The sequence below is a fragment of the Pseudonaja textilis genome, chromosome 1, assembly GCF_049901715.1.
Source record: "Pseudonaja textilis isolate UNSWEBS1 chromosome 1, rPseTex1.2, whole genome shotgun sequence".
In the NCBI taxonomy this organism is placed as follows: Eukaryota; Metazoa; Chordata; class Lepidosauria; order Squamata; family Elapidae; genus Pseudonaja; species Pseudonaja textilis.
This window is the reverse complement of record NC_141990.1, coordinates 266,661,670-266,678,064: the sequence shown is the minus strand read 5'-3', so window position 1 is coordinate 266,678,064 and position 16,395 is coordinate 266,661,670. Positions and strand designations below refer to the sequence as shown.

At 36.7% G+C, this 16,395-nt stretch overlaps 1 protein-coding gene across 1 annotated transcript in view; it reads left to right on the top strand.

Moving 5' to 3' along the window:
- The first annotated feature begins 1,677 nt into the window (after positions 1-1,677).
- DCAF5 (DDB1 and CUL4 associated factor 5) overlaps positions 1,678-16,395 on the top strand; it is a 39,468-nt gene continuing 24,750 nt past the window's right edge. Inside the window, exons 1-4 of the mRNA XM_026708796.2 lie at positions 1,678-2,078; positions 11,819-11,962; positions 13,516-13,552; positions 14,319-14,458. Coding sequence (XP_026564581.1) covers positions 1,865-2,078; positions 11,819-11,962; positions 13,516-13,552; positions 14,319-14,458 — 535 coding nt within the window. The 5' untranslated portion in view covers positions 1,678-1,864. The remainder of the gene's footprint in view (positions 2,079-11,818; positions 11,963-13,515; positions 13,553-14,318; positions 14,459-16,395) is intronic.

The window sequence follows — 16,395 nt, the reverse complement described above, 5'->3', positions numbered from 1 at the left end:
AGACTTCACTTGTGCAGCCCAACAAAGCATCATGGGTCAATATAGTGAAAATATTAGAAATATTTTAATTAATATTCATATGGTGTTCATTATTGCCATACAAAGGCTGGATTCATATAATACACTTCACTTGGTTGCTGAATTAAATCATATTCTGAATTCACATAATACAGTGAATCATAATATCAGACTGATATTATGCACAACTCCATGCCAAAAAATCTGTCGAAGTAAAAGTAACCCATATGACATGTTGTATGAAAGATTAAATACTGCAAATGGTCTGTTACAGTATATCTCCGTACTAGATCACATTCTGGTTTTTTTTATCTTGGATAAAATTGAGGTTTAGGTGTCAGGTGTGTTAAGCTTATACATTTCTGCTGAGGAATATATTTCAAAGGGCTGCTGTGAATATATCTGATGCCATTCATTGGTGGGTTCTAGGAATATTGCAGTAGTCCTATATGAACTGCTGTTTGCCAGTGGCTAGTAGTAGGACAGATGGCTTCAACCACATAAGGTATTTCCAAGTCTGGTTGTGGTAAGGCAACAGGTGCCATCTGTAGGTTTACCCACTCCTATTTCACATTAGATAATGGCATCCTCCTAAGATCACCTTATCATCTCTTCTATTAATACATCCCACAGTGAACCAACATGAAAACCCATAAATTTTACTATTATAAACTCACCTATTGGGGAGCTTTATATCAATGTCAAACATGTATGTACCATGTACCATATGTAGTATATTTAAAAATCATAGATTCATGTCAAAGCAGATTCTACAGCTATTTGGTATAAATTTCCTTTAAAAACAAACTAAAGACATATTTTATGAAGTAATGTACACTTTGATGAGGCAGTTATGTACTTTTTATGTAAGTTCCACTAATTGTCTTCAGCAAGTATTGTTTTCTTCATTTGTCCTGTACACTGTATCTCTTCCCCAGAATCACTTTTTAAAATATTTGATTGGTATGGAATTATTTTCTAAAATGTTTTTTTTTAAAGAAATGTTAACATTTCAGAATGTTCACACACACACAGAGAGAGAAAAATGACCAAAATGATTTAAGTTTCCATGATACCATGAGGAATATTTAAAATGCCAGCAATAGTCGCCAAGAGAAAGATTAAAAAACCAATCCGGAAATCTCATCTTTCGGTCAAGAAGTTTTATTGCCCTAGGAAGAATTTCGATGAAAACGCCACCGAAACTCCGGTTATTTCTTATTACGCCTGCTCAACTTCGTAAGTTACTTTAATGGAGATTGTAAAGAAGGACGGTAGGGCAAACGGCATCTGGCGGTTCGCCGCTCTTTATCATATCTATCCGTTCTCGTCCCGCCCGAGCGAGATCTACTGGCTTTCCGCTGTTGCAACTCCGTAACATAAAAGTGATGGTGGATTCAACGTCTGTTTGGTCTCCAGCGAAAGCCAAATATACTTCCGCCGATCTTGGATTTTATAGGGAAGGAGTGGTGGTGATGATGATGATGATGATGATGATGATAGTGATGATGGTGGTGAGGAACCACTTAGTCAAGAGCACATCCTCGATCTCCAAAACCACTGGCCCCTCGAGCAACGTTCAGTCCAAGGAAGCAGCCGGCAGAAGAATCGCATCAAGGAAAAGGCTGCAGCTGTGAATCAGCTGCTGTTGCCGCCGCCGCTGTAAGGCAGGGGAGGAGTTTAAAGGGGATCAGGAAGCAACGGAGTGTCTAATACCTCTCCCCTGCTATGGCCGGCTAAAGAAAATCATCATAACCATAACAAGGGAGGGCGGGGAGAAAGCGGAGGGGAGGGAGCGAGCGAGCGAGCGAGCGAGGGGGGCAAGTGGGGGACCAGCACCAGCACCATGAGACGGCGAGCTGGCCTAGGGGGCAACATGAGGTCAGTCGTGGGCTTCTTGTCCCAGAGGGGCTTGCAGGGAGACCCTCTGCTCACCCAGGACTTTCAGCGGAGGCGCCTGCGAGGCTGTAGAAACCTCTACAAGAAGGATCTGCTGGGCCACTTCGGTTGTGTCAATGCCATTGAATTCTCCAACAATGGAGGCCAATGGCTGGTCTCAGGTAATGCAAGCCCTCCTCTCTCCCCCCATCCTTCCCCCCACCACCGCCCCCCAGTTTTCTTTTCTTCTTCTTTTCCGCTCCCCTCGCCCCGCATCGCCGAGCCCGTCCGGAGAAGCAAATGCCCTCCTTCCCCCCCCCCCCAAACACACCCTAAGGTTTCCCAAATATAGATCTAAAATGGTTGACAGTTTGGGGGGGAGGGGGATGGTCCTATCCCCTGTTCCCAATCCTGTTTATTGCGCTCCGGCTTGGAGGAGGAGGGGAGGGGGGAAGTTGGGCTTCCCCATCCGGACGCAGTAGCTCCTCCGGAAGATTTAGGAGTTCTGTTTTTTGCTCTGGGTGTCTGTGTATTAATTAATAACAGGATGTTTCGTTCTCCTGCTGGAAGGTGCCGGAGTAACTGGGAACAAAATGGATAAAAGAGGCGTAGAAATTCCCAGTGACATCCGATGGAGTCCGTAACTGAGACGCAAGGCGTCGTAAATGGAGTCCGAGATTTTTTTGGGGGGTCGGATTTGAAAGGGGGTCCCGGTCAGAAGAGTTATTTTTTGGGGGGGCGGGTGGTGTTTCAAAAGGGGATGGAGAAGAAGGATGCCCCTATTGCGAGAAGACTTTAAGAGTCATGGTAATTTGCTAGCTTTTCTCTCTCTCTCTTTATCCCCTCTCGCCGGAAGGGGGTGTGGGGGGGCAACCTATGATTATTATTTTTTTACTGCCCAGTTTTAATAAGAGCTGGAAGGGAAAGCGAGCTGGCGGGAGTGGAGCCGAGTGAACGAGGCGGAGTAGGGTGTGTGTGTGTGGGGGGTGTTGCTGTCAGGTGTCGGGGAGCCTCGGAGTTGACGTGAGCTGCGGCGACGGGGCGGTGGGCGAGAAGGAAGGAGGAGCCCCTTCGGGCTTCGCCGCTTCCTTCCGCGCCTTTCACCGGAGAAGGAATCCGAGGGCAGCGCTTCCTTCTTGCCAGACCCTCCCCTCCCTCCCGCTGCCGCTTTAGGCGGAGTTCCCCTCCCCCTCTCTCCGAGGGGAAATGCAAACTCCAGGCCGGGGCTTGAGTGGGAACCGCAGGCCTTGCTCTCTCCTTGAGCTCCTCATAGCGTCAGGCCGGGGAATCGATGGCCTATTCCGCCAAGAGCGTGGAAGCGACAGAAGGTGGCATCTCCCTCCGCCCGCCTTGGCTTCCCGCTAGCGGGGGAAAAGTGCGGTTGCCTCTTCTACGCAGCCCAGACTTTCCTCCGCGTAACCAAACGGGCAGTATTTGGACAAGGAGCAAGTCAGACGCGGCTCTTGCATTTTCCTTTCTCTTCAGCCCACGGTGAAGAGAGTACATTATCAAGACACTCCCAACACAGTTGATGGGGAATAAGCACCATTACATGGTTTTCTACACTATTTGTAGTTTTGGTCTTCGGATATGAATCTCCCACTAAGGCATATATAAACCCTTTTATAGGCCTGGTTGGATAGCTGATGCCTGGCAATATTTTCCCAACTTAAGGATATGGCCCACGGCATCTCTGTCTTCAAGGGAAAAAAAGTTGGAAATCTGAAGCTAAGAAGAGTTTTGGGTTCATTTCAACAGAATAAGGAAAGAGGTCAACACACACATTTCCCGCATTATAATCTAGTCCTTGAATGAGCCCAATCTTTAAAACAAAGCAATTTTATTATACCACAATACTAAGGTACTGATAAGTATTGATAATACAGTGCTATTGTACTAGCAATACTACATAATCGCCTCTATAATACCTTAAGTAATGTATTATGTTTTCTATTTTAGCCTGAAAACAACTACACAAGTGACTCGCCTAAGGCAGTCTTCTCTGTTCATGCTTAGCCAATTAGTCAAACCAATTCTGTCCATTATACCACACTGCCTTCCATAGTAATGAAAAAAAAATCTTCCACATTGGCAGTTGCATGACAGATAATTTTGCTTAATATCAAATAGTCCAGGCATCCACAAAAAGCAATTTTAAAACATAAACAACAGTTTTCATAAAACAGCAAAACATTTTAAAGCCTGCTGGTGATCAGATAAGAAACAAAGCATAGATGTTCATCTCAAGGCATTTTGGAAAAGCTACATTTTAACCACTTATTTCCAGATGGTAACTGAAGTGCAAAAATATTCATTTTACAAAGCTTTCTTAATTGGCACTCCAATTAAGTGACATGTATATGTTGCCAAATATGCTGTTAGTAATAATCAGACTGTTTTGTTTTATAGGGCTTTAAATTGTTTTAAATTGTTAATATTATTTTGATCTGACTTTCATTACATTTAGGTATATTTACATATAGTCACAGACTAGGCAGTATAGTAAAGAAAAGGAAGAGCTGTGAAGTGGCAGAGATTTTGAATCAAATGCAAACATTTGAAACAAAGGTTCTTCAATACGTATCCTGCTTCATTAGATCTGAACATATTCCATATATCATTAACATGCAAGGACAATGATATGACTTAAAGAATATGATGCAGATTTAAGTAAATATATCTGCAGTTTCTTTAAAGAAACAATAAGGAAAATGATCAGCATAAAAATATCTGTCTAGGTAAACTGCAGTATGATGAGCCTATTAGAAGTTTTTGTCTTTTGAAGGAGGAAATTTTTAATCATGTTAAACTATTGATAAACCAATAATTCTAAATTATAGTTTATTTTCTATACTTGAAGATTATTTTACTACAGCCAACTAATATACTGGAATCACATTTAGACAATTATTTTTATCTAAAGGAATTTGCAAACTAGAAAAAGATGGATTACTACATAAAGGAGAATGAGAAGATAAAGTAATGATTTGACCAGTACTGCAAAAGCTGTCTGTGATTAATAGATAACAGAATAATGTCTTTTTAGTTGATTAACAAAGAGCTTTTAAATATATGTTAGAGTATGTAAAATGTAAAGATGTAAAATGAATATAGTAATATAAGATTTTACTATTACAATATATTGCTATTACTAGTAATATATGTTAGATTACTGTATTAATAGTAATATTTTATTTACATCTTTACACTTTTACATGCTCTACCATATCATGGTTTAAGGCAAGTTGATATAACTTTTAAAAATCCCTTATAGCTCTTTTCTTGCAGAATGAGTAAAGATGTAGATTGCATATAGTACTATAGCATACATTACTATATATTACTGTTACTGTTATTAGTAATAGTATATTACTATTACCAGTATATTACTCTTATATTACTGGTAATAGTAATATTTTATTTATATTGCCATATGCAATATTTTACATCTTTATATTTTAGTTGCCATTCTGCAAGAAAAGAGCTATAAAGAATTTTAAAAAGTTACGTCAATTTGTCTTAAACTTTGATGATTACCTTGAGAATTACCTTAAAAAACTTTTTATGAATACTTCAGGAACAAATAAACATATCAGATCTCCACTGAAAGAAGTCTATGTATTTGGATATCATCCAAGAGTGTGACTAACTTCAGGAGTGTTTTATTTGGAATTGATATGCGCAGGATTACTGTTTCTTGAATATCAATTTGAATATTGAAATTCCTTATGTCAAGTCATTTAGTAAAGCCTGCTTCTGAAGAATATTTGAGGGGGGATAGATAAAATAGTGGGCTTTATTTGTGATAGCCCCAACCTTACCTCCAAGATGCATCTGACTTCCTTTTATAAGGCTTTAACAGTGCTATTCAGACAGGCTTTCAAAGCTTAATGATGATTGGGCTGCAGCTGTTTCTTTTTTATTTTTAAATGGAGCAGATTTTATTGTGTTGGGGATGTAAGATATTTTACTGTACTGTACGGGTTGCTTTTAATAGTTTTGTATACCTGGAATCTGGTGGTATGAGAGTATACAAAACAGTAAATGATAACTACTGGGCAAAAGAAGCAGCCTGACACAATAGCACTTTCATTCTTGTAGTACTATGACATAAGTTGCATTTGTTGTATGTCTATATTATATGAGTATTAAACATACTAGACCAATTTCCAAACTCACATTTGTCAAATATTGTGCTAATCCTTGTAAAGGCCTATATAAATTCTCCATGTAGCACAGATATTTTCTTAAAGTTTAAAATATTTATGACTTTGCATAAGCTTTTCTCTCTCTTAATCCTTTCTTTCAGATAATAACTCTATGGATGATCTTTGTTCTTCTGTTTTTATCTCTCTACAATACTGTCAGATGAAAGCTTTGTGGTAATCTTCCAACAGACTTTCCATTTCTTCCAAGCTATCCCCTCATGGATGTTTTAGGAAGGTGTTCTGTTTCTCCTCTATACCCTTCTGATTGTCTGATTGACCCTTCTCAAACTAAACATTTTCTCTATTTTTGGCCAAGTATTAACATTCAATAATCATTTGTTCCCCCTCTCTCTCTCTCATTTGACTTTGCTCTGAGCCTTGTTGTTGTCTGTATTGTTAAATGTATTGTTTCCTTCAAGGAACTCAGACTCAGAATCTGGGATAGGAAGAAAACAACTCATCTTCCTTCTGTAAACTGTCATTTCAAATGTGTATCAATGTTTAGTTATTTAGGAAATTTATACACTGTCTCAGTCAAATTGAACATTAGGAAGTTTACAAGATATATAAGAAAATGCAATAATAATGATATGATACGAATACGCAAAAGTAAAGAAAGCTAAATGTTACATCCGTGACACTAGAATCTGTTCTAAAGGTTTGTTTTATCTGTTGTTTGTAAACTTGCTGATGTCAGTGGTACTTGCTTTTTCAGGCCAAAGGCTAAACTTGGTATTTGAGTAGTGAGGTGAAAACAGCCTTCCCCAACATTGGAAGCCTTGAAATATGTGGACAACTTTCGGTTTTCTCAGCAATGATCATGTGGCTGGGAAACTCTGGGAGTATTGACAGTATTGCTGGGGAAAGGTCTCTTAACAATGGGCAAAATCAGAACACGGAAATAGATGGGGTCCACATAAAAATATATTTGAGTTAATGTAAGGCTTAAATTATTTTAATATGGTAAATAGGTTATACCTCTTTTATTTTCCCTTTTTAACAAAAAAAAACTTTGGGAGAGTGACCACGTCATAGTAGAATTCAGCATAATGCAGGCACAGGCAACTGAACAAAGTCAAGCCAATGTTTTAGATTTTAAGAGAGCTGATTTTAACAGACTAAGAGAAATTTAGAAGGTTTCCATGGATGGAACTCCTAGAAGGAGAAACAATTTTAGGATGCATGGGAAACTCTGAAAAACAAAATACTAAAAAGTGAAAGAAAAACAATACCATAGAGAAAGAAAAACAAAAGAAATCAGATAAGGCCAACATGGTTGCACAAAGAGCTCTCTAACAAACTGATAACAAGAAGGACAAGTATTAAAAAAATGGAAAGAGGGGCACATAGCTAGAACAGAATACCAGAAAAGAGCAGCAAAGCTGTTAAGGGGTCTGGAAGCTAAACCATATGATGAACTGTTAAGGGAACTAGATATGTCTAACAAAAAAATAAAGGATTAGACATGATTGCTATGCCCAATGCTTGAGGGGCTGTCACAGAGAAGAGAGGGTTGATTTATTATGTACAGTTACTCTATTTCACATTCTTTTTTTAAAAAAGGGATATTTTTGGAAGCTAAGTTCATAATTTTACTTGAAAAAAGAAAACTGGTGTGCTAATTCAGATAAAGATTGCAGAGGTTTTGATTTCAAAACAAAATTGCATGGTCATCTCAGCTCATTCAATGTTCAGGAAAGTTATATTCACCATAGGAATAGGTGAATATAAATTTGAGAATGAGGTGGAGAACAAGTATTGCAATGGGACAACAGCTATTTCTTGCATTTAGGGTTTCCCCATTGGCTAGACAGAAGAGGGAGTAGCTAAAACATATTTTATGTGGAAATAGTAATTGGGGGTTTTAATTCATGATGAAAATTATGGTTATGGCTAAGAGAGAAAAGCCAGCAACCACCCCTCAAAAGTGGCTAGCACTGAATATTCTGACAAAGTTACTCAATAAAGTATCTTATTGGGTACAATCTTACAGTGCTATGTATAAACCTCCAACTTGGCTGCCCATCAGCTTGAAAACCTTTTTGAAGATGGTGGCATTTGTTTTACAAGACTTAATCAGTCTGGGACCAAACTATTTGCAGAATTATCTGTTTACTCACAGACATACTAAAGAAGTGTCTGTAGTGGCATCTATCATTGGAGCAAACTTCTAATTAAAATTATGTGCATCCCCAGTGTGGAGTCTTTTTCTCAAAACTTAAAATCTACCTCTTTGTTGTCTATTTAATCAGCTGCCATAATTTCTGGCATTTGTTCATTGTTGGTTTTATGGTTTTAAAAACTTTTTTTTTACTTTTTACTTTTTATTGTAATTATTATATGGTACTTTTTTCCCTTTGAACCACTTTGATGTTTAAATGAAAAGCACTATAGAACTATTGTAAATATTCAAGAGTTCTGAAATAGCGGAAGGCTTACTACACTGTAAACAGACATCTTTGGGATTTGATAGTTAATTTGCTTTAACTCAAGTTAAATATCTGTCACTCATAATTATGAACAAAATGAGATCACTCAGTTGAGGGAGAGCATATTATCTATTTAGTACAGTACATACTGTTTGCTCTAGATAATTTACTGCAGTTCCAGGGCTTCTAATATGATTGAGAAGTCAGTATTAATGGACGCCAGATTCTTAAACTATTAATAGAAGATGGACAAAGATAAAATAGAAGGCAATTCAAAATAAACTAAGAACAATTATGCCTGACCTAACAGAGAAATAGTATTGTCCAAATACAATATAAAATATTGAAGAGGTGCTTATGATCTTTGCTGTTTAATTTTTTGCAGCACTGTCAGACAGCTCTACAGCAATAATATTGTGCTTTATACCTGTCCAGAAAAGGCACTCATAACAAATTTGGAGTTGCAGGAATAGAGATGTTGAGGTAGAATTTGGATCAATGCATAAAAATTGAAATGTTGCATGTATTGGCTGGATGCATGTACATTTGATTTTATGTTGGCTCCATTGATTCTTATTTGATTGTAGGTCCAATTCAAAATGCTGATTCTCTCCATAGCTTAGGGTCTTTTAAAAACCACCTGCTTTCATTTAAATATGTCTGGATTCAAAATCTTTAAAAAAATCTATCTTGGGGCCACTTGTCTTTGGTGTAATTTGTCTGATGAGTGAACAGGCGAGTCAAGTAGTACAATACTAGAATGCCTTCTAGTAGAAATTAAACCTGTCTATTGGTCTCTTTTGCTAGGAACCAGATAACTTGCACACTATACTATGGATTAGTGCAACAGTCATGAGCTTTCTTCACATTTTGCCTCACTTTCTTTACACTGAAACTATGGGGGGAAAACCCAGGAAATTATTTAAGTGTTCAAATACAGTTACTTGCTACATCTGAAACCAGATAAACTATGATAAGTTTTAACTATGTTTTAGGAAAATGAGCCAACCTCTTGTGGATGATATTTCTTGGTTTAAAAAAACAATTCATACTAATTACAGTTACAATTTCAGTATACTGCATAATGACAGTTGAAAATGTAAATTAAAACTTATAATCTATTTCTCATAGCCATATTGGAAGAAAGCATAATTTATACACACAAGACTCATTAATGTATCTCTGAATAGTTTTTGTAATGCTGGATTAAATAGAATTTAGAAATTCAACTCCTATCGCAAAGATGCATTCTTTTAGAGAGTCCTTGAGGCCACTTGGAGATTTATCTATATCCTCAGGGTCACTTGAGTAGTGCAAATGTTTATGGAGCCTTCTTGGCTGCAGAATGTTTTCTGTCTTGTGTCCCTTTACTGTTGAACAGAAAGAAGTGCATGATGTTGAGGATGAGTCTTTCCACTTTCAGCAGCCAGGCATAATAAAATATAATTCTGATTACTAGAAAATGAGATATAAATAAAAGTACTTCTAAATGTGGAAGTTTTCTTTGTTTTTTAGTTCTATTAGCTTTCATGTATTCTTGAAGGATAGAGGTTATCATGTTCCATTCTAGGCAATTACCAGACTTAGTTTTGACAGTGAAATGGCCTTTGTTGCAATGACACATGTCCTGCTCTGGGCAGATGTCATTGCTATGCTAATGAAATCCATTCTCCTACCATCAGAATTAAAGTAAGATGATGTAGTTGTTGGACCAGTGTCTGTGATCCTTTATGAAAAAGGATGGTTTTAGTACTTTATGTTCTAGTAATCTTCTAGATAAGCACCTCAATCTGTATTTAGTGAGGTTTTTTTTCAGTTAAGAGGAATGTCTAAACATGCTGTTGCGGTGTAGATGGTTACATCGTTGTTAGGCAAATCTCAACACAATAAAACATTAATTTATATTTCAACTGTAGGACAGAACCTAATTCATCTACTTAATTATGTCAGCTATTCATTATGTTGCATATCTAAATATACACATTTCTCCTAATTTACAAACTTTACTACCATACCAAAGGCTTCATCATGTTGAACAAATGTATGTTAATGTGTTAGAAAAACTATTGTAGCTAACAGTCAAAAGATTTATCATGCTTTTCTCTAAATACTTAATTGTCTTTGAAGATTGTTTTCATATGACAATGTTGGATGTAGGAGCTACCATCATACCTATAAATTTAGATTGATTACATGACTGATAATTTTGACAAGATATTTGTAAAAAGCCAAAGATGTATGGGTCTTAATATTCAATTTTGTTCTCGCAGGTTAATTTTGAATTCAAGTAAATTTAAATTATTTTTAATGCTCGAAAATTCATTGCAGGGATAAATTGTGTTAAACTCTTTACTTGTTAACTAATACCACAGTATTGGACTAGAACTGTAAATACCTTAAGTCAAATACCAATTCTACATTGAAACTCTCACTGGATATTCTTAGGCAAGTTATGCTTATAGCTTGAGTATTTCATGGCATTATTTGGAAAATAAATGTAAAAAGGGAAAGTATATGTATGATTTTGAGTATCCTAAAGGAAAGGTAGCTTTTACATGCAATAAATACATATTAAATACATATTGACTCATTCCTATCTTGAGATTTGAATCTGTTTTTCAAAAGGGCTTTGATCTGAGACTGCATGATGTGACACAAAAAAGTCCTAGCTCAGGTGTATATGGCACCTCTTGGTTATCTTTACTGATGATGCTTGACTCCTACAGATGATGCTACCTCCTTCCTGGATTTGTAAAATAGACGTTGTTTTTGGAAGGAAGATAGTATTGGTGCTCTTTAAGTTTTGACACCCTAGGCCAAAATCCTGGCTTCAAGTATAATACATATTATCTCATTGTTGTATTGGGTATTTGTATTTAATTGCCTATATTTCAAAAAGTGCCCTTATTAAGAAGATGTCTGTAATATAAAATACTTTCATTCAAAGAAGCAAGAGTTCTGGTCAATATTTTACTGTCTAGAGTTCTCAATAAAAGAATTATCTAAACCATATAGGAGAATGAATGCAAATGCCCAAAATAACAGCTTGTCTGGTTATATTTATATATCTGTTACAGTTTCCCCCTTTCCCCCATCTCAGTTCAATATTATATAATAGCTTCTGTTTAGAAAAGAAAAAAGCAACAATGGAGAAATTCATCCTAACTTGTAGTGGCTCTTCATATGATCCAGCAACGCAGGCTTAAAATAGTCAAGATTTCATATCACAAGGTGTATAGATGTTTGAAGTGCTTTTTTTTGAATATTGTACTCTGTACCGTGTAGGTGGAGATGACCGTCGAGTTCTGCTCTGGCATATGGAAGAAGCAATCCACTCCAGGGTGAAGCCTATTCAACTGAAAGGAGAACATCACTCTAATATCTTCTGCCTGGCTTTTAATAGTGGTAACACAAGGATCTTTTCTGGAGGTAAAGAATAATGTTTTTAAAGCAAAGCAAGAATACCTTCATTGATTGATTGCAATTTACATCCTGCCTCAATGTGAACAGGATTTTTAAGTGGTTCCAATGTATATCTCCAAACATTTTTTTTTGCAATATTATTGAGGCTGCACAACTGAAAAACAATTTCCTATTACTGGAGATAGACCAACCAACCACCGTCTGAGCACATTGTCATTGACAATGATTCTTTTCCCCATTCATTGCTGTTGGCAGGTGCAATGCAGCATGCCTTGGAAATAGCTTATACTGACAGAATGCCTCACAGGATAGCGCTGTATTTTTTTAAATAAGCATATACTTCCTAACCTGAGCTATCTTTAGGGTATAGTAGGAAAAAAATAGAGGTAGTCCTCTACTTACAACCATTTCTTTAGTGATAATTTGAAGTTACAACAGCACTGGAAAAAATGTGTCTTATGACCATTTTTCACACAATCATTGCAGCATCCCACTAGTCATGTGATCAAAATTTGGATACTGGGCAACTGGCTCGTATTTATGATGATTGCAGTGTTCCAGGTCAAGTGATCAGCTTTTCTGACAAGCAAAGTCAATGAGGAAGCCAGATCCACTTAATTAACCAATAAGTTGTTAAACAAATCAACTGCAGTGATTTCTTTAAACAACTGCAGCAAGAAAGGTCATAAAATGGGGTGAAACTCACTTAACAACTATCTTGCTTAGCCACAGAAATTTTGGCCTCAGTTGTGGTCATATGTCGAGGACTACCTGTACTTTTTTCTGATCGGATAGAAAAGCATTCTGTGGCCTGCAGTATTGCCTTGCTCCTGGAGGATCCCAGAACTTGAGTATTACTTCAGTGATGCATAGAAGTCTAGTTTCACACCATTTTGAGGGGGGAAAACTATGGAAACTATAAACTGTAAATGTCATTGCAGTTACTAATCCCTGTCATGCCTACCTATACAAGGCCATTCAAATCACTGCCCAATTGCCACAAGTTTGCCCTTCTTGAGTGAGTTAATTGAGAGACACAGATATTCAGTAACCAAAAGGATTCCAAATCCTGTATATTCCTGTGATGTGCCGTGTGATAATGTTTCTAAAGCAAACAAAGGGATGGTGGGCTTTTTTCTGTACGACTTCTCCATACTTAGCTATCCTAGTGCTTTTAAAGATAGAATGGACTTGTAGTACACAACTTATTTTATGATCCCAAAGGTGCTTTTCAAAAGGCAACTGAACTTTCTCTGTAAGAAGTTGCTTTTTAAAAACCACTTTGCGGACAACCATGACCAGGCTGATTGAGAATCTCCATAGACAACTTATTTTATTGCTGCTCCACAACAGACTGCTATTGCTTTGGACTTCAAAAGCAAGCCAATAAGTAGGAGTCATTGTCATGAATATTTGGTCCACAATAGAAGTAAAAGGCTCATTTATTTCTTGTGTTCCCAAACCATTTTTTTTTCTTTTTCTGAATAAAAACTGCATGACCACAATCCTGATTGTTTACATTCAAGTTACCAAATGATAAATTCTGTTTCTGTTTATAGGTAATGATGAACAGGTTTTGCTTCATGATGTCCAAAGGTAAATGCATTTTTTCCAGTGTCTAAATACTCTTTACCAGAGCAATGATGGAGAGAAGGAGAAACACTGAAATATCAGTGGGCCTAAGTTTTAGGACATTGTATTCATATCTGATGATCTAAAATATTTACATGATTAACATGTGTTGGAATATTCCATTATCCCAAAGTTTTCACTGCAATAATCTATTCAGAAATAACCCCCCTTATATTCAATAAGACTGACTTTCAAGAAATGGCATGTAGAATGGCATTGTTAGTTAATGTAACATTCTCAAGATCACACTGTTAATCCATATGCTTCAAGCATATATGCTACTCTCTACTAAGATGGTAACTGCAGTTTGAAACTTCTCTGAATTTAAAGATGAGTGATATAAAGAATGATGGGGAAGACAAAAGCTTATCTGTCTCCTTTGCGTTAAGATCAAGATGTTTATTCCATTGCATACTTATTAATGAGAAACTCCTACTGAATTGAATAAGGCATTTCTGAGTAGGCATTTCTTGCCTTTTAAGGCTACCGTATCTGGCTTGCAAAAACCTGGAAAGCCATTTGATGGCAGCAACAGATACAGTCCAAATATGATAGTCCTAGTTTATATAGAACTGCACTGTATTAACATATTTGTAGATACGTTTTTTTTATATACTATTGCTTCTAAGAATATGTATGGGATAATGGACTTTAAATGTTTGGAAATAAATCTTCTAGCACAATGTCACTGTAAAAGATAAGAAGCTGATGATGCCGGTGTATGTTTCAGTGGTGAAACTCTGGATGTGTTTGCCCACGAAGATGCAGTCTATGGACTGTCTGTGAGCCCAGTTGATGATAATGTTTTTGCAAGCTCATCTGATGATGGTCGAGTTCTCATTTGGGATATCAGAGAGTCTTCTCAGGGAGGTGAGAGTTACATCTGCATGATTTTGAAAATTGATTTACTTCATTGGAAACAGATGGCACTGAACAAATATGTGAATATATCTGGGAGGGAGTGGGGAACCCGAAAGTATCAGGGAAGAAGGGACATGGCATCTCTTTCTATGATCTTTCTAAATTTTCCAAACAAAGGAAATTTTAGACAAGAGTGAAAAAAAACGCTATGAAATGTTTTATTCTTTGAAATGAACAAAATGATTTCAGGACAATAATTTAAGAGAATTGCATTTACTCCACATATGCAATATGAAGAAGTGAGAGGAAGTAAAGCAATTTTTTCCAATATAATTTATGGTTTGCTTCAGATAAGTCTGAAAATAAATTAGGGTGGGAATGGGGTGGGGTAGGCATGCCTTTCAGAAGATGCTGGAAGAGTGACTATGTCAGAGGAATTCTGCATTCCTATGATCTTGGCATGATGTTCCTTCCACCATCATGAATCATGTCAGGAATAGCAAATACAGTTTCTGCCATTGCCACAAAGAGGCAATGAGACACTGAGATATATATGGTATCTCGGTGTTGGAAACCACAGAGTTTTTCTGTTAAAACAGAAAACTTTAGTTTGATAAGGAAAGAATTGCATGTATCTGAATTTTCTTTAAAATGTTTGTTCACCTGGAAGGGGCAGTATTTTTATCCTGTGGCTTCAGAAACTTGTATCTATAACTTTAAATAGTAATGGAATGAGATGTGTCATCTCATGTTTTGCAGTACTAAATTAATTTTTATATTGTTCTTCAATTTACATAGTAGAACAAATTTGGTCTATTGGTTGACTCTGGACTAGAAACCTGGGAACCGGAGTTCTAGTCCTGACTAGATAGGAAAAACAGCTGGTGACCTTGCGCCAATTACATAGTCTCAGCTTTAGGAAGAAGGCAGTGGCAAATGCTGCTAGAAAACTATATGCATGTCTCCTTGTATTCAGGAGTAATAAAAGCAAATCATGACAAAGGAAGAGAAGGAGAAAGGGGAAGCAAAAAGAGCACAGCTCTTTTGTGGCATAAATTCTATTTCAGTTGAAAATATAAACATCTTGGAAATGTTACCAAGCAATGAGAATGGGTGCCAAAAAGCTTTTCCAGAAGAGTATTTTAATAACAGGGATTGTCTTTCCACCCACTTCACTTCTGAAGATGAGGTCATTGAGGAGACACCTTTCAAAGATAACATTGCAATATAGGCAAGTGAACATAGGAGTTATAATTCTCAGTATACCATCATGTGTAGTTATTTGGGAAGGCTTTAAATCATCTTTATGCATTGGTTTGAAAACAGTGTTTTTAATTATTAGTAGGGTCTTATAAATTGTAATTGCTTAGTTATCTGTAGATGAGCATATTGAATTTTATCCTTAAGACCAGGTTGTAGAAATAAAAAGGGGCAGCATAGAAATAAATATAAGACAACATTCAGTGTGGCACTAAGATAAAATGTGTATTTCTTACCAGATTAGCTTTTTGTGTGAACTTAGTCAAGCTGATTTAAGAACCACATTGGGGTTTCTATCTTGTTAACTATTGCATTAAGTGTAACTTTTAACAAATTTAAAAACAAGCTTAAAATGTAATGTTAATTACTGAAGACCACCACTATAATTGTGAATAGCAGTTTATAAACTTATTAAAGTTATAATACAAAACATTGAAAATCCATTACTTTATTAAACTCATTTCAGTGCCATGTTTTGATACAATAATCCAATTTTAATTAGATGGTAAGTGAAGCTCCTGTAGAGTCCTTGGTGCTCTCTGAGCTTGGTTGATTGCTTGCAGGTGTTTCATTTCCCAACTGGTAATATCATCAGTGAAACTCCTTTAACAACTTTGCAAAATACCTTGCAGACTGGAGCATCGTTTTGTATATACAAGTGAACACATACTTTTCAGAATTTAGGT